General features: G+C 40.3%; 1 protein-coding gene and 1 pseudogene across 1 annotated transcript; both read right to left on the reverse strand.

The window, feature by feature from the left end:
• Gm21028 (predicted gene, 21028) lies at positions 2,471-3,800 on the reverse strand (annotated as a pseudogene).
• Positions 3,466-16,614, reverse strand: Zfp977 (zinc finger protein 977). The gene is made up of 4 exons (NM_001362112.1): positions 16,506-16,614; positions 6,975-7,101; positions 6,716-6,776; positions 3,466-4,977 (listed from the first exon to the last, which is right to left on the reverse strand). The coding sequence occupies exons 1-4, from the start codon at positions 16,506-16,508 to the stop codon at positions 3,852-3,854; spliced, it is 1,317 nt and encodes a 438-aa protein (NP_001349041.1). The 5' UTR covers positions 16,509-16,614; the 3' UTR covers positions 3,466-3,851.
• Between the last annotated feature and the right edge of the window lie 2,968 nt (positions 16,615-19,582).

Here is a 19,582-nt window from a genome sequence, read left to right on the forward strand (position 1 = left end):
ACTGGTAAGTGGACATTAGCCCAGAAACACAAAACACCCAAGATACAATTTGTGGAACACAAGAAAATCAAGAGGGAAGACCAATGCGTGGATACTTCATTCCTCCTTAGAACAGGGAACAAAATACCTATGAAAGGAGTTACAGAGACAAAGTTTAGAGCTAAGACCAAAGGATGGACTATGCAGAGACTACCCCACCCAGGGATCCATCCCATAATCAGCTACCAAACCCGGACACTATTGCATATGCTAGAAAGATTTTGCTGAAGGAATCCTGTTATAGCTGTCTCATATGAGGCTATGCCAGTGCCTAGCAAATACAGAAGTGGATGATCACAATCATCTATAAGATGGAACACAGGGCTCCCAATGGAGAAGCTAAACACCCAAGGAGCTGAAGGGGTCTGCAGCCCTATAGGTCGAACAACAATATGAAATAACCAGTATCCCCAGAGCTCATATCCCTAGCTGTATAAGTATATGACCTAGTTGGCCATCACTGGGAAGAGGCCCCTTGGTATTGCAAACTGTATATGCCCCACTAGACAGGAATGCCAAGGCCAAGAAGCAGGAGTCAGTGGGTAGGGGAGCAGGGCAGAGGGAGGGTATAGGAAACTTTCGGGATAGCATTTAAAATGTATATAAAGAAAATATCTGATAAAAAAATCAAAAAAAAAAGAAAGAAAGAAAATATGGCATGTTTATACCTCAGTTAACACCTGGTAGTATCATGGTTTGGAAGTTCTGGAGCTGCAGGGAAGATTTTGGACATTGATATGAAGCAATCAAAACCTTCAATTGGATTCATGGGACTCTCACCACAATCAAGTAACCAGTCTCACCTTGCATGATTTTGAGATTCCTCCCTCCATTTTCTAAGGACAATGATCACAGGCCAGTGTTACACTGCCTGGATCAGATGACTTCAACTGCATTTCCTGAGTCATTAGAAGGATGTGATGAGTAAGATGAGCAGTTACACTTAACTCCATTGTAAAGCTACTTATCTGTATGAGTCTGCGTTTCACTAACTGTAGCATAAGGACACCTTAACACTAGTCCTTTGCTGAGTTAAACAGAATCAATGATGAAGGAAAACTCTATTGCTCATAGTCGCAAGGAACAGGAGGTATGCATTTGATGGGTGCTTCCTTCTGTTACTCCAGTTAGGACCAGAGTCTGTGCATGGCTATTCATACCACTGCTCAGCCTCTCATACTTATTAAATTAATTAAATGAATCAAGTTCCCTAGCTGTGACATGGCCATCTGTAATGCAGTCACTCTGACAGCATGGTGGGCAGATCTGTTTTATGTTCGACTGACACCCATGCCTGCCAGAGATTCATAGTGGGAGTATTCAGCAAGAGAGAGAAATTTGGCTGTAGAGATGGCTCAGTGGTTAAGAGCATTGACTGCTCTTCCAGAGGTGTCCTGAATACAATTCCCAGCAACCAAATGGTGGCACACAACCATCTGTAATGACAGCTGATGCCCTCTTCTGGTGTGTCTGAAGACAGCTACAGTGTACTTACACAACAAATAAAAAATTCCTAAAGAGAAGAGAGAGAGAAATCAATAGATAAGAAAAACAAATTAATGAAAATTGAAATTATTAATGTATTTACTCAGTGTGATTTCGTTGAACAACTGTTGAAGATATAAACTAACGAATTATCCTTGGGGTCCTAATGTGAGCAGATAGCAGGCAAGATATATGCACAATTAAGGAATCTAACCAATGTATATGAATGTTTCCCATCTGTAAACCCATCCAAATTGTTGCTTCCTCTCTTATTCAACAAGGACATTCTCATCTGGAGGAACCAGTCTTTCCCAGATTGCATTTAGGGGAAATTCAAATTTCAAAGGGTACATGGTTTCACTACATATTACCCAAAGGGAGATCTTTAGATCTTAGCTCTTTAGAATATCATTAATTCTATCAACCACATAACTTAGAGCAATGACAGCATCAGAAATCCTCATTTTAAGGAACAAGTGGTACTGACAACTGGTGGACCGTGGGGTTCTGACTTTGACAGCTACTTAGAGTTTCCAAAAAGAATGGAAGACCTGGAAGGGGGCTGAGCCAAAACAGCTGAGTGGATACAGAAAGTAAAACAGGAGCTTGCTTGTCTTCTGGGTCTCCACAAGCACCGCTATTTGGCCTTTTGATCCTCTGGCTTCCACACTTAAGGCTCCCTCCCTGACAGTTCATCCATACTCCAGGGCTCTCTGTAAATACCTGATTTCCACAGCCTTAGAGTGACTTCTCTTTCAGTCTTGGGTTCCCTGACAACCACCTCCATGTTGTCAGGTGTCAAACCACTCAGGGCTCCTAAATAAACGTTTTGCAAGGAAGCAGATAAAAGATTTTGCCACATTGCTCGCATTCACAGGCCTTCATTCCAGTATAAATAGTCAGATGATGATTACAGAAATGTGAAGGCTTCACAATATTAAATATATTCATAAGGTTTCTAGCCAGTATGTGTTGTTTTCTGCATTTGGTGAGAACTGTGATGTATAAGCAAAGGGTTTACCACATTGCTTGCATTCACAGAGATTCACTCCTCTATGAATACTTTCATGATCACAAAGGCTACAGAAATTTCCAAAGGCTTTAAAATTTAAAATGCATTCATAAGGTTTCTCTTCAGAATAACTCTTTGCATGCTTTTGTAGATGACGGTGATGTAAAACGGCTTCATCACACAGACTGCTTTTGGAGGGTTTTTCCAGAGCATATATTTTTTTACCTTAATGTGAAAAGGTGTTACACTATCACTTACACTCATAGGTTTTCTCTTCAGTATGTGTTCTTTGATGTATTCAAAGATAATTTATAAAAATGGTTCATCACGTCAATGATGTTTGGACGGTTGCTCTTCTGCATTATGATTGGTGTGTGTGTATCTACAGACCACTGTAACAAGCAAAGACGACACCATATTTAATACCTCAGTACTGTTTCTCTCCAGTATGAGTGGTTTCATGTTTACTACATTGCTTATATTCGTAGGGTTCCTGCCTAGTATGTCTTTTTCTGTATTCAAAGTTGACCATGTTATATAATGGGCTTACCCCATTTATTACATTCATAGTGTTTGTCATCATCTTTCCTTTAATATAGTCAGAGATAACTGTGTTGTGAAATGGCTTCATCACTTCTATCATACTTGTAGGATCTCTCTTTAATATCTCCTTTTTTCTATAAGAAATAACTGTGATGAGCAAAAGCTTTACCACATTTCTTTTATTCATATGGTTTCTCTACTGTATGAATCCTTCTATGAGGATGAAGACTATAGATATGTGCAAAGACCTTACCATGTTAAAGAAGTTTATTGGGGGGATCTTTCCTAAATGGTTCCTTTTTTGTTTCTAGAGACTACTGTGACGTTCAAATGCTTCACCCAGTGATTACATTCATAGAGTTTCTTCAGTATGGTCGTTTTTATGTTATTGGAGCATATTGTAATGTGGAAAGGCTTTACCAAATCCCTTACATTCATAGGGTTTCTCTCCAGTATGCATCCTTGTATGCACTTTGAGATTATTGCCTTGTGTAAAGGCTTTATCATACTGATTACATTTGTAAGGTTTCTCTCCTATATGTGTTCTTTCATGTATTCAAAGATACCTGGGCTGTGAAAAAGCTTTATCACATTCATTACATTTGTAGGGTTTCTATCTAGTATAAATTCTTTCATCAGCTTGATGATGACTGTGACATATAAATGACTTCCGACACTGATTACATTCATAAGGTTTCTCTCCAGTATGTGTTCTTTCATGTTTTGGAAGATGACTCCACTGTGAATAGTCTTCATCAAACTGATTATATATTTAGAGTCTCCCTCCAGTATGCATTACTTTATGGGTTTTAAGATGAGTGCTTTGTGTAAAGGCCTTACCACATTGATCACATTTGTAAGGTTTCTCTCCAGTATGTGTTCTTTCATGTGCTTGAAGATACTTGACCTGTGCAAAGGCTTTACCACATTGATTACATTTATAGGGTTTCTCACCTGTATGTGTTCTTTCATGCATTTGGAGACAACTCTGTTGCGAATAGGCTTTATCACACTGATGACATTTATAGGGCTTCTCTCCAGTATGTGTTCTTTTGTGTATTCGGAGACAACTCTGTTGTGAAAAGGCTTTATTACACTGGTTACATATATAAGGTTTCTCTCCAGTATGTGTTCTTTCATGTACCCGAAGACAGCTGGGATGTAAAAAGGCTTTACCACATTGATCACATTTGTAAGGTTTCTCTCCAGAATGTGTTCTTTCATGTTCTCGAAGATACTTGAGCTGTGCAAAGGTTTTATTACACTGGTTACATATATAAGGTTTCTCTCCAGTATGTGTTCTTTCATGTATTCGGAGAAGATTCAGTTGTGAATAAGCTTTATCACACAGATTACATAAATAAGGTTTCTCTCCAGTATGTGTTCTTTCATGTTTTCGGAGATAACTCTGGTGTGGATAGGCTTTATTACACTGATTACATATGTAGGATCTCACTCCAGTATGTACTACTTTATGGCTTTGAAGGTGACTCCTTTGTGTAAAGGCTTTATCACATTGATTACACTGGTAAGGTTTCTCTCCAGTATGTGTTCTTTCATGAATTCTAAGATAGCTGGCAAGTAAAAAGGCTTTACCACATTGATTGCATTGGTAAGGTTTCTCTCCAGTATGTGTTCTTTCATGTACTCGTAGATACTTGAGCTTTAAATAGGATTTATCACATTCATTACATTTGTAGGGTTTCTGTGCAGTGTCTGTTCTTTTATTTATTTGGAGAGTACTTTGACACGCAAGCACTTTACTATGTTGAAAGACTTCAGAGTGTCTGTCTCTAGTTTGGTTTCTTTCAAGCTTTTGAAGATGACTGAGACATTTGAAGGATTTATCCCATTGTGCATATTCATAGGGTTTCTCTCCAGCAGGAGTTCTTTCATGCCTGCAATGATAATTGGGACATGCAAAATTTTATTACATTAATTACAATGAGGAATCCTTTCTATCTGTATAAGTTAGTTTTACATTTGGTCTAATTATAGAGTACATTCTGATCTTAGTGTTTTATCACGGGACTAGAGATATGGCTTAGCTGTTAAGAGCATTGACTTCTCTTCCAGAGGTCCTCAGTTTAAATCCCAGCTTCCATATGGTGGCTCTCAACCATCTCTAATGGAATTCCATGCCCTCTCCTGGTGTGTCTGAAGAAATTGACAATGAATTCACATACATAAAATAAATAATAAAATGAGTCTAAAAAAACTGTTTTATCACATTGTTTACAGTCTTGGTGTTCCCCTTCCTTGTGGGTTGTTTTTCATCATTGGAGATACCTGTGAGGTTTGGGGCATTTATTCCATGGCTCACATTTACACCAGACTTTAGATACATCAAGTTTTTCAGATACTTGAAGAAAACTGCATGAATTCACAGATTTACCTCCATAATTGTGTTCACAAATTTTCTTCCACTGTGAGTCATATCATATTTGAAAAGTGGAGGACAATCAAAAATTCCATATTCTTAATGCTCATAGGATTTTCTTCAGTATAATTTTATGATTGTATTACAAATGAAGCTGAAAATCTAAGTGACTATAAACTAGTATCACATTCAGAAAGTCTCCTCAAAGTGGGGCCTATCATATATTGTTGTGGATAGACCTTGGCTAATTATATTTGATGTTAATTACATTCTCCTGTGAGTGGCTGTGAACATGGAATGAGTCAGCCCTCATGTGATTTCCTGTAAACCTGCTTCCCCCCTTAATTTGTAAAATAAAGAGAGCTGATGATTGGGCAGATTAAAGGGAAAGTTGAGTGGAAGGTGGGGGGAGAGAGAAGCAGGAGAAAATGGAAGAGGGAGAGGACAAAGAGGAGGAGGAGGAAGAAAAGCAGAGCAGAAGCACATGGCCCAGAGAAACTGCAAGTTCACAGGGGTCTCATGGATGGAGAAGATGGTAGAGTGAGTAGCAGTAGGTCTGCCCAGTCTAAGAAAACAGCACGTGTTCATATTAACTGAGTTGTATTTCCATTGCTGGGGCCTATTTTGGTTGGACATTTACTGAAACAGTCTATGACCTAATAAATGGTTCTAGGAAAGACTGATATTCTGTTTCTTTCAAAATCCTTCTGCTCATATGGCCTGTATCCAGTATGACATATGATATACCTATTAAAAGAAAAACAAATAAAGGGTTTCCACCTTACATTCACACATTTTGACTTTTTGTTCCTCATATGGTAGGGAGTAAGGTTTCTCCAGCACAAAATCCTTAACGCTCATGAACTTCCCCTCTCACTAAACTTATCAGATTTAAGACAAGTATATGAGTAACAACAGCTTAACTGTGAACTATTTGCTCAGTAGAAGATTTTGGACATACAAATATTCAGTGTGTGTACAATTTTCAATATCTGATTGGTGTGAATGTACATGGAATGGCAGTGCTACAGTGTAGCTCTAATGGTGATACAATTCAAACAGTTATATCTGTTAAGAAATACTGTGATAGAGGAATGCATTACAACAACCTATCAGCTGCCTGGAATTGTGAGAATCTAATGCTCAAAAACTAACCTAAAGCAGTAAAAGAAAATACTGGTGCTTCTGCTTAAAACTTAGAGAACACATTAATTTTTCTTCAGAAGCTCATTAGAATAAAGTTTCACAAAAATTACCTTCCATTTCTTCTATCATTTTGAGAATGTTCTTCAATGTTATGGTCTTTCCAATTGTAGCCTAAAATACAGGACCAGAAAATAATTATTGTTGAAAATTTGTCCATAAGCCACTATTTTCAGTGAACCTTAGAACCATGCCTACTTTATTTGCCTCATTCTTCCCTATTCTCATTCAAGATTACACAAGGGCATCAATAACAAAGAAATCAGCTGTTTCCCCACCTTATTTTAAAATTGAAAGGAAAATTCAAGTTACCTATAGCAGTGAGATTCCTGTAGTTCTCCAGCATGACATCTTTGTAAAGTCTCTTCTGAGATGGGTCCAGCAAGGACCACTCCTCCCGAGTGAAGTGGACATGAACATCATCAAAGGTCAATGCATCCTATAATCCCATACATATGTACAACACAAAGTTGATAGTGATAATTCTGCAATGAATACTTCACTGACAATATGTTCATTTGATCTTGATAATCCCCACACATAGCTCATGACAGAGAAATCCTACCGTAATCATGAAATCATTTTCAAACCAAATTATGAAACCCAAATTATGGGTCTGCAGAACTGGCTCAGTGGTTAAGAGCACCGACTGCTCTTCTGAAGGTCCTGAGTTTAAATCCCAGCAACCACATGGTGGATTACAACCATCCATAATGCAATCTGATGCCCTGTTCTGGTGTGTCTGAAGACAGATACCTTGTACTAACGTATACTAATAAAGATTTTTTTTTAAAGAAAAAAAAAAGAAAACCAAATTATGAGGTTCACTTTAGAATGCTGTGCTCTTTGAAGAGCATATGGCCTAGCAAAAGAAATGCTGATTAAAATACAGAGGGAGGGGGCAAATGATTAAGAAGACTGAAAAATCAGTATAAACAACAACAACAACAAAAAACTATTAGCAGGCTGGTTGTATTTGCTCATGCCCTTAATTGAAATGTTCACGAAATAGAGGCATGTGTATCTCATTGACTTGTATGCCAATCTGGTCTATTAAACAAGTTCCAGAAAGGCAGCACTACTCATTATGACCCTGTCTCTGCTGCAAAAATATATCAAACAAGCCAGGCATGGTGGCTCGTGCTTTTAATCCCAGCACTTGGGAGGCAGAGGTAGGCTGATTTCTGAGGTCGAGGTCAGCCTGGTCTACAAAGTGAGTTCTAGGAATGCCAGGGCTATACAGAGAAACCCTGTCTCAAAGAAAATCTATCAAACAACAACAACAAAAACAAAAACCAACAAAATAAAAGCACCCAACAATAAAAACAACAAAATAAAAACCCAAAGAAAAAAGATAGAAAGAACCTCAGAGGTTTTCAGTGAACTTCCTACAAAGAATTAAATAGTCACTGTAATTCTTCTATTTTCATATTCCAAGCTCTTGAAATTCCGCAGTTTAAACTGTAACATAAATAAGATGTAACTTAAAGGGCTGGAAAGATGGCTGAGTGGTTAAGATCACTGATTGCTCTTCCAAAGGTCCTGAGTTCAAATCATAGCAACCACATTTTGGCTCACAATCATCCTTAAAGAGAGGTGATGCCCTCTTTTGGTGTTTCTAAAGACAGCGACAGAGTAGTTACATATAGTAAATAAATAAATAAATAAATAAATAAATAAAGTTATAATGAACAAATGGAAACATTAGCAAAGTAAATTGCTTTTCATAAATAAACAACATAGTGTAGGAGAGATGGCACGGTCTTAATATGTCTTGCTGATCTTAGATATAGTACTCAATTGCAGGAATTATCATGGAAGCTCAGAACTATTTCTGACTCTGAGTTCAGGAGTTCTGAGGCCATATTTTGACTATAGTGAGGACCAAGCACACAGAGGTGCATATGTATTCATTGTCATTCAGTCATTTCAAAACAAAGACAACATGTAGGAAGAATGTCTCACTCTTGAAATCAAATGAATTAGAAGGATCAGGCAGTATTAATGTCACAATTAAGTGCCATCCTGGGAATTAGAATAATACTCTCTGGCAAATTTTATTATTCAAGATGTAACTGAAGCACAAAACAACAATACATGCTTGTCATGTGCAAAAAAAAAAAAAAAAAAAAATCCATTCCCGTCCCTGAAACAAAAAGCCAGGCATCTTGACCCATATTTAATCTCAGCCGAGAAGAGTCACATAGGTAGATCTCTAAATGTAAGTCCATTCTAGTCTAAATAACAATTCTAGGACATCCAGGATTTCACAGAGAAACCCAGTCTTCAAAAAGAAAAACAACAAAATTAAAACTATAAAATCACAACATAGCAAAATCAGTTAGGACTGAATGGGAATTGCTTCTCCACTATCATATTTGATTTAGGAATAGAGTCTATATGATGACAGCATGAGAAAGAAGCTCACTGATCACTCTCCACCACAAGCCAGTAGACATAAAGAACATGAAATGGGTCTATAGACACTCCAATCCTATCGTCAAGGAGGAATTTCATTTAGAAACTTTCCTCTTACACAAGCTTCAAATACCTCCCTGAAAATAGTTATGAAGGACAAATGATGTGCAAAGACATCATCACAGATAGGAAGATTTTTCATTCAATTGACTGCATTCTGACTCTGGTCACTGTAAGTTCACAGTCATCGCAGGATGAAAATATTTATAGTCTAACTTTACTGATTCCCATATTCTGCAAAAACATGTACCCTATTCAAATGTCCAAACTCTCAGTTCATAGTCAAGGCAGTCTCTTGACAGATACATCTTGTAAAATCAGAAAACAATTTGTACCTTTCCAGCATACAGTGGCATGGAATACATATTCCCATTCCAAAAGACAGGAATTATAAAGTTAGAGAAGATTAAACCAAAGCAAGACAGAACCCCAGAAGGACAAACACCCAATCCTGTAGTTGTGTCTCAGACTCATGCAGCTTCAGGTTCAAAGGACTTAGATGGCCCTGTTCCTTCAACTTCTCATAAATCTTCCTCTTTGGTTACTTCTACTCCCTACACACAGCGGTCCATGCAGATGTCTCATCACTCAGATGGGTCAGCATCTTGTGGTCTCAAAATGCAACTCAGGCTTCAACCTCACAGTTTCATGCAGGGAAGTCTTACAGTCTCCTCAGTGCAGCTCTTATTCTCTCAAACATAGAAGGCTGGAATAAGTGAGCAACTAAAACCACGCACTAAGAATTCATGACATTATCTTTTTCATCTTTCCTAATTCCAGAACCAGTACAAGATAAGTGATTGTGCCAAGTTTGGCTTCCAAGTTGTTATGATGGACCCTGCAGTGCTTGGTCCACAATTCCAACACTTTTTGCATAGATGCTTCCTGGAACTCTGAGTCACTTTGTCTACTCTTTAGATTACTCCAAGTCTTAGCAGGATACATTTGGGAACCATCTTTGGCTTTCAATGGAGAGCAAAGACTTGCTCTTTAATGGTGATGCCATCCTTAAAACTCCTGTCTGTGTCAGCACTTGACTACCGTGCAAACTCCCTAGTACTGTTTTTCTCCATGAACCGCAGCCTTTGTTTTTACTTTTTCCCAGCAGTTGCTATTATTCCCCTCTAGTTGTAGATTAGACATTTTTTATTTTTTATAAGATTTATTCATTTATTATATGTAAGTACACTGCAGCTGTCTTTAGACACTCCAGAAGAGGGAGTTAGATCTCCTTAGGGATGGTTGTGAGCCACCATGTGGTTGCTGGGATTTGAACTCAGGTCCTTCAGAAGAGTAGTCGGTGCTCTTAACCTCTGTGCATGGGGTTTATAATTCCCACAAAATAACTCATAGAGGCATCTATACTGTCATATTTCTGCCTCTCCACTTACTGCTGCTCTGTCTTCCACACTGAGAGGCTCCATGCTCTTTGGAAATGAAGGTGATCAGAAAGGTAAGCTCTGTTTGTTTTTGTAGACCCTTGGGCCCAAAGTAGGTTTCAGGAAGTCCCAGTCCTACTGATTTGTACACAAGGTCATGTTGAACAGTAATTTAATGTCTACTTCCTGACACATGGATTTTGTCACAAGATGTGAAATTTGACATGTCCACCTTCATAATACCACGCACATCTGGAAAACCTCTGCATCTTCAAAACTCCTATTACACCCAATAGTTGAATTTCCTTGAATCACATCTTTGCAGTTGGTGGTCATGAAAAGTTAAAAGGATTGTAATCAAATATTACTGAAGGATGACATCTATCACCTTCTCTCTACCAATTTCTTAACTATTGGGGAAAGTTATCACACAAAACAGAATGTGGAATGCAATGGACAAAACTTCTAGGAACTAGACCTTCAGGTTTCCACTAGCCTTCCCACTGCATCCCAAAACCAATGCCTCTGCGTGTACCATGGACGGAGATATTATAAGCACCACACCCTTCCATTGCCAGGGCTACTCCTTCCTAGGGAATTCATACTCAGTGAGGCTCAAGGGCCAAGATCCTTTGCTCAGGTTACCATATGTACTAACAAAACCACAATCTAGCTCACAGTACATGTCACTCCTTAGCGAATTGGACCTGCTCTTCCTGGTCTGGTGACAGTGGCTCCCAGCCTGAACATGGCATGGCTTCTGGACTCCCTCATAGCTCCCTACAGCTATTTTAGAGAAGAATCCTGGAATGAACCTGTAAGCCCCCACCCACTGGTACTACTAATTTCTTGGTTTACCCAGAGTCCTTCATTGGCTAAAAAAACCAAACCAGTCCTCAGGATAGGAGCAGCTCCTCCATTAAGGGATCAAAGATCAAAAGGCTCAGACAATGAGGCCTTTCTAGCTCTGTCCTTCTACCCTCTGGCCAGAGAGAGCCCTAGACTGGGAAAATGTATTTTAGTCAAACTTTGGAGTCACCAGAGCACTTCCTGTTCTCCTTCCAAGGCACAGGGTCCTCTTTGTGAACATTACACAACACAATCAGTGTACAGTGCACTCATCTCTACTTCATAGAAAGTAAGTCCTGCACCCAAACTTCAGTCACATTCAAACAGTAACAACGAGTAAAGCAAAAACTGGCCATGAATGTGAAAACAAGGTGTGGTACATGGAGGTAAAAGGAAAAAAAATGAAAACAAAGAAACAACCAACCAACCAAACAAACAAACAAAAACATGTGGCTGCTCCAAGGTATAATGGTATGGTAAGTTTATTAGGGAAAAAAGGAGGACATAGGCAAAGGCATGGAAATCTTGGAGAGGTCAGAGTAGTCATGAACATGAGTCATGTAACAGAGGGAGGAGAAGAGGAACAGACCAAAAGGAAAGGAGTGAAATGGTAGAGAAAAGGGCCAGGTCACCAAAATGGCCCAACTACATCAAGAAGACCTGCACAGAGAAGGGCAGTTCAATCACTACGTTGGGGGTTGTGGTATGACAGCCCTAACCTCTAACAGGTAGACTCTGAGGGATGCTAGGAGAAACTCAAGGCCAGGTCCTCTTTGACTTGTTAAATAGGTCATTTGTCCCAGGGTTTGAAGCTTAATGGTAGGGAGGAATGAGAAGGTGGAAAAGATTTAAGTAAAATCTGAAAAATCATTTTAAAGTTGAGATCCGGCTTTGTGGGTCAATATTCTCTAGGGCGTAGACATAAGTAGTAGAGCACACCAGGTATTACTCGTATATTTTCTCTGTGATTCTGCATTTTCAGACAGGAGTAATAACATTCCTATTAGGAAGTACCACACCAGTCTGTCCATATCTTCTGTATTGGTTAACTTGGTGAAACTACAGAAATTTGGTTTCTAAAAATGAGTTCAGTTCTTTACCCAGAGTTTTGATTGCCCAGGTTTATGAAACTGACAAATTTGCCAGTCAGGACTTTTAATGATTATCAAATTTTGATGACCTGACTACTCACTGCTAATGATAACCAAATATTGTGAAACATGAAAGCTCCCGTCCTTGTCCCCCCCATCCCTCTCTCTGCTGTGAATACAGCAGCATCAGAGTTGGTCAGTGAAGTCAATTCTCTCTCAAGTCCCATTTCATTTTAAATGCCCAATAAAAGGGATGGAAGTCAGAGGACACTCACACACTGGTCTCTTTTCCATCTCACTGATTAGTAAGGGTCAAGCCTGAAAGAGTTGCAGGAATGCCTTCAAGACCACAGAGGCAGGATGAGGTATACAATGGTACAATGCAACTGTTAATTCCAAGCATGAAGGAAGGCAAAGATTTAGAAAGCATTATTCTAATGAGAAAGTAATAATAAAGTACTTTAAGGAAGGAATGAAATAATAATAATTCTTCTCCTTTTTTTTTTCTTTTTTCTTTCTTTCTTTTTTGGGGGGGTTGGTTTTTGTTTGTTTGTTTGTTTGTTTGTTTTTGGTTTTGGATTTTTTAGACATGGTTTCTTTTTATAGCACTAGCTCTCTAGGAACTCACTTTGTACACGAGGCAGAGTCAGAGGCAGAGGAGGCGGAGGCAGAGGCAGGCAGAACTCTCTGAGTTCAAGGCCAGCCTGGTAGATGGAACAAATTCTAAGAACACAAGCTCATCACTCAGAAAAACCAGTTTTGAAAAACAGACAACCAAAAAACATAGTCAGTATGGCCATGGTACCAAAAGCAATCTACAAATTCAATGCAATTCCCCTCAAATTTCAAACACAATTTTCTACACACATTGAAGTTGCAATTCTCAGGCTTGAGAGATGGCTCAGCATTTAAGATCGCTGACTGTTCTTCCAGAGGTCCTGAGTTCAAATCCCATGAACCACATAATGGCTTACAAACATCTGTGGTGAGATCTGAATCCGTTTTCTGGTATGCCTGAAGACAACTAGAGTCTACTTATATATAATAAATAAATTTTAAAAAAATAGAAAGTGGAATTCTCTCCCTCATTTGGAAGAACAAACACTCCCAGGATAGCCAAAACAATTCTGAACTATAAAAGAACTTTTGGAGACATCACAATTCCTGATCTCAAGCTGTACTACATAGCAATAGTGATAAAAACCAAATGGTATCAGTACAGACAGACAGATCAGTGGAATAGAATACCCAGAAATGAACTCATACACCTATGGACACTTCTTAGGCAAAGAAGCCAAAACCATAGAATAGAAAAAGAAAGCACGGTGAACAAATGTTCTGGTCTAACTGGCAGTGTGTATAGAAGAATCACCCTGCACAGGATGGATCAAGGACCTCAACATAAAACCAGCTACACTGAATCTAACAGCAGACAAAGTAGGAAATACCCTTGAACACAATGGTACAGGACACAGAATTTCCTGAATATAACATCAATGGCTCAGGCTCTAAGAACAACAGTTAATACATTTCTTGAAAATGAAAAGCTTCTGTAAGGGAAGGACACTGTCAATAGGACAAAACAGTAGCCTACAAACTGAGAAAAGATGTTCACCAACCCTATAGCCAATAGAGGGCTTATATTCAAAAGTTATAAAGAACTCAAGAAGTTAGATGCCAAAAAAAACAACCTGATTAAAAATGGGATACAGAGCTAATCAGAATTCTCAACAGAGGAAGTTCCAATGACCTAGTATCAATTCAATAAATGTTCAACATTGTTGCTAATCAGGTAAATGCAAAGAAAAACAACCCTGAGATTCCACTTTACATGCATCAGAATGTCTAAAATTGAAAACTCAAGGAACAGCACATGCTGGCAAGGACACTGAGAAAGGCAAACACGCCTCCATCTCTTGTAGGGTTGTAAACGTGTACAACCACTCTGGGACTCAAGCTGGTGGTTTGTCAGAAAACTGAGTCTAGTTATATCTCAAGACCCAGTTATACCACTCCTGGGTATATACCCAGAAGATGTTCCACATTTCGCAAGGAAACATGTTCCACTATGTTCATATCAACTTTATTTATAATAGCAAGGAACTGGAAGCAAAATGTTCACTTCAAAACTCTATTGTGGTAAGGCCCTTTAAGGTAGGGATTTAAAAAGTTTGATGAAAAGCCGGGCGTGGTTGCACACACCTTTAGTCCCAGAACTCGGGAGGCAGAGGCAGGCAGATTTCTGAGTTCAAGGCCAGCCTGGTGTACAAAGTGAGTTCCAGGACAGGCAGGGTTATACAGAGAAACCCTGTCTCAAAAATCAAAAAAAAAAAAAAAAAAAAAAAAAAAAAAAAGAAAAGAAAAGAAAAGAAAAGAAAAGAAAAAGAAAAAAAAAGTTTGAGGAAGAGGACAGCAAAGGCATTGATTGCCTGGGGAGCAACAGACTGGGATCAAGGCCACCTGAGTCAATAAAGCACGTCACAGAATCCTTTTCCTAAAAGGCTGAAGATGCAGCAGTTCTAGAGTCCATATGCCTTCCCAGGGAGAAATCACTACACACAATGAGAACATTAATTAAGAAATAGCTCTTTGGACTGGAGAGATGGCTCAGTGGGTAAGAGCACTTACTGCTCTTCCGGAGGTTCTGAGTTCAAATCCAACAACCACATGGTGGTTCACAACCATGAATAATGAGATCTGACGCCCTCTTCTGGAGTGTCTGCAGACAGCTACAGTGTACTTACATATAAAAAAATAAATAAATGTTTTTTTAAAAAAGAAAGAAAGAAATATCTCTTTAACAATAGCATGAGTCGCCCTGCGTGGTGACACACACCTTTAATCCCAGCACTTCGGAGGCAGAGGCAGATGGATTTCTGAGTTCGAGGCCAGCCTGGTGTACAGAGTGAGTTTTAGTACACCCATGTCTACACAGAGAAACCCTGTCTCAAAAAACAAAAATAAAAACAAACAAAGAAAAAAAAAACCAAAAACCAGAAAAAACCACCAAACACTAGCATGTGTCAAGCACTGGTTAATGCTCAAAGAGGAGCCAGCCTAGAACAGACCTTGCATTCCACAGCTGCCATTATCCTTAGTCTCTTTTGCATTCAGCCTCCAGGTTACACTTTGAACAATTGAGACAGGGACAGAGGACTGCAAGTCTAGCCACTTAGGCAGAGGGGAGGTTTGCACAGCAAAGATACCCCAGAAGTACTTCTTAAGTACATCAGAGACCTGAAACAGTGACACAGTCCTAAGTGGAAGATCCCAAAGGCTGAAAAGGAGAAGAGAGGCAGAAGGTACAGAGTACAAAAGGTGGGATGGGAAGGTCCCGCACAAGCAATACCTTATGCCAGGTCAGCTTCTTAAGAAGAATACCGTCTTTTATACTCCTTCCTGCGGTGTATAAAGTCAGCAGACACTGTTACATGATGGGATAAACTCGGAGGAGTCTAAAACAGTGCTGGGCAGCTTAATATTGGACAGGAGGTGATGTTTACAACTTTCTCATATTAACTCCAAATATATCTTGCATCACAATCTTAAAAGAAAGTGTAAAAATTGTATGAGATTAAAAAAAAAAGTTTTGTGTGTGTGTGTGTGTGTGTGTTTAAAGCCAGGCAGTGGTGGCGCACGCCTTTAATCCTAGCACTTGGGAGGCAGAGGCAGGCGGATTTCTGAGTTTGAGGCTAGCCAAACTGAGTGATTTCCAGGAGAGCCAGGGCAATACAGAGAAACACTGTCTTGAAAAACCAACCAACCAAACAAACAAAATTGTAGAAGATACTGGAGAAACTAGGCATTTCTGTGTTTGCCATCTTGCCAAGAAGGTTTCAACGCACAAGCTCATGCTTAAATATTCGCACAGATGAAGCCCCAGAGCAGAATTATTCAGAGCAGCCAAGACCACAAACAACCTCACATGTGGCCCTGTGTAGCTGAGGTGCGCAGCTAGCACCCAGTCCCAGGGAGGCCTCACCATACTCGCTCCAGTTGTTCAATCGCCTGCCCCTTCCCATTGGAAGCAGCTGCCATATACTCACCATGTCGCGAGGTCAGAGCTCGCCTGAATTCCCCTCACAGCACCCAGCAGTAGCACACAGAGCAGGACAAACAAACCACACCAGCCTCCTCAGCTACAGCATTGAACCAGCAACATGGCGCCCGGAAGCACCCGCCTCCAATTCTGACTGGCAGGTCAGACTTGAGGCCTTGATTGGCCAGCGAGTCTGGAGTGACATAAGCACCTCCCTTAAGGTTAGTGTGTGATGAAGGGACACAGCTTAGTGATTCCGGGCCCATGTTGCTGTTCCAGGACCGACCTTTTTCCAGATAAGTAGGGTGAGAGTGCACTGATGGGATAAGGCAAAGTGGTTGTGCTAGGACCCCAGGGGCCCAAATGTTGAGAACGCGACCCCCAGAGACGCAGGTTGACAATAGATCTCTGCAATGGCAAGAGGTTTTTATTCAGATTCACATAGCATTGCTCAGCCTCTCAGGGAGAGTCAACCCAGATTGCTTACAGTACAGTTTTGTTGGTGGGTTTTTTTTCTCTCTCTCTTTCTCTTTTTTTAGTGGGGAAGGGTTACACAACTATGATTGTTGGCTACCAAAGTAACAGTTATGTTCATTACTTTTGGTGATCAGCTAGCGATGTCAGAAACTTTGTCAGCAAGGTCGGTTTATCTTAGAATTCAAACTGAGGCCAGGGTCCCAGGGACCGTTTTTATTGTTATGGCTAATTTTTGAGAACAGCTAGTCTTGCTATGGCAGTTGTGGACATTTTGACCATTAGTCAGTCCCCTCAGATGGGGAAGGGGCCAGGCAGTCTTGAGCTTCTTTACATTGGCAGGGAAAGGCTTGTTTATATCAGCAGGGAAAGGGCAAGGAGCAGGGGGAAGGGAAAGGCTTCTGCAAACTGAGAATTCCTCAAGCAGCAGGGGGGAGGGAAAGTCTTGCTTCTGGCTTCCAGCACTTCCCCTTCTCCCTCCTGTAATCAAGGAAGATAGCTTGCAGGGCCCATTATTTAACTTGCAGTGAAATGAACAATCCAGCCCATAGGAAAAGGGCGCCCAGAATATTAACAATTCAGGAGATTTTTAGGAAACACTAAGATTTTTGTTCTGTGGTGTCATGGTCGGGTCAGGTAAACTGCAGCTATGTTTCACCTGGTAGGCATCAGAATTTACACAGCCCCAGGAGAAAAGCAAGAAACCGAAGACAAACTCTACATAACACTATTGCTAGCCAGCACATCTTCCTTAGTGGGAAGAGGAAAAAACCCACAGCTATATTAATAAAGGTATCCTAATGGACAAAACTGATAGAATGGATCTCTCTGTATATGTAGAAAGTGGATTTATTGGCATGGTTTGTAAGCTGTGGTCCAACCAGCCCAACAATGGCTGTCTGCAAATGGACAGATGAAGAATATAGTAGTGGTTCAGTCCATGTGGCTGGATGACACTGCTGGTATTCAGTCTACATCACAATGAGGAAGAAGTAGGCCAGTTTTCAAAAACTGAGTTTGCTAGTCAGAGGTAAAACATGAAGACAAGGAGAAAGAACTACCACCTTCAATGACCTTTACAATGTAGTCTGCCACTAGAAGCTGTGGCCTAGATTAAAGATATCTCTTATCACTTCAAATGATCCAGATTTAAAAGAGGGTTTACAACTTAAAAAGATATAATTATCAAAAATTCTTCACAGTACTTGAAATGTCGCCATTTTAGTTAATTCCATGTATTTGACGACCAAGAATAACCATCACAAGAGGCAAGACAGAAGAGCTAAGACAGATTTCATTCCATTTGCAGGCAAGGAGAACCTGGGAGTCATTTCCAAAGCAATGCTTTTTGTTTAATTTTAAAATTTATTTACTTTTATTCATTAATTGTTTTTTACAGTCCATACTTCATCCTCCTCCCTATCTGCCCCATGACCGTTCCTTATACCATACCTCCTATCCCTACCTCTATCTCCAAGAGGATGTCCCCACCCCACCATCAAGCCCCACCAGGCATCCCCACTCTCTGGGGCCTAAAGGCTTTTCATGGTAAGGTGCATCTTCTCTCACTAAGGCCCCAACCATGCAGTCCTCGGCTTTATATGTCAAGGGCTTCATAACAGCTGCCTGGTTATATGCTGCCTGCTTGGTGGCTCAGTGTCTTGAGAGATCTCAGCTTTCAGGTCACTTGAGACTGCTGGTCTTTCCCTGGGGCCACCCTCCTCCTCAGATTTTTCCAGCTTTCCCCAAATTCAACCATGGGGGTCCCGGGCTTCTGTCTATTGGCTGGGTGCTAGTATGTGCATCTGATTCTTTCAGATGCTTGTTAGGCTTCTCAGAGGTCAACCATGCTAGGTTCCTGTCTGCAAGCACATCACAGCACCATTAACAATGTCAGGACCCTGGACCCCCTTGAGGTGGATCCCAACTTGGGCCTGTCACTAGATGTCCTTTCTCTCATGCTCTTCTCCATTTTGTCCCTGCAGTTTCAACAGACAGGAACAATTCTGGGTCAGAGCTTTTGACTGTGGGATCGAAACCCCATCCTTCCACTTGATGTCATGTCCCCCCACTGGAAGTGCAATCTATAAGTTCCCACTCCCCACTGTAGAACACTTCATCCAAGATCCCTCCCTTTGAATCCCGAGAGTCTTTCAACTTCCATGTCACCAGTACATTCTAGAGTGTCCCCCTACCTCCAGAGGTTAGCTGTTTCCATCCTTTCTGGTGGTCCTCAGGGCTTCAGTCCTGTTCCCCAAACCCAATACCTGATCATGTTCCCTACTTCCCCTCACTGTGCCCTCTCCCAACCAGGTCATTTCCTCCCCCCCCCTCCCCTTCCCCCCATTATCGCTTTCTTCTCCCACCCTAGTGGGTTTGAGGCAACCTCACTTGGGTCGTTATGCTGTGACCCTTCATGAGTCCTGTGTGTTGTGCTTGTGTATTCTCTATTTTGGTTAATATCTACTTATTACTGAGTACATACCTTTTGGACCTGAGTTACCTCACTCTGTTGTGAATTCTCTGTTTAGTTCTATAGCTCATATTTTGATTCGTTTGTTCAGTTTTTTTGGTGGTTAGCTTCTTGAATTCTTTATATATTTTGGATAT

Source organism: Mus musculus, chromosome 7 (genome assembly GCF_000001635.26).
Source record: "Mus musculus strain C57BL/6J chromosome 7, GRCm38.p6 C57BL/6J".
In the NCBI taxonomy this organism is placed as follows: domain Eukaryota; kingdom Metazoa; phylum Chordata; class Mammalia; order Rodentia; family Muridae; genus Mus; species Mus musculus.

Bases quoted from the DNA above. Each gene is read 5' to 3' on its own strand.
- Zfp977 (NM_001362112.1), bottom strand. The intron at 6,777-6,974 runs GTAACTTGAATT...CCTGTATTTTAG, and splicing joins CAGGAATCTCACTGCTATAG to GCTACAATTGGAAAGACCAT. The intron at 4,978-6,715 runs GTAATTTTTGTG...TTATCATTGCAG, and splicing joins AATGATAGAAGAAATGGAAG to GCATGAAAGAACTCCTGCTG.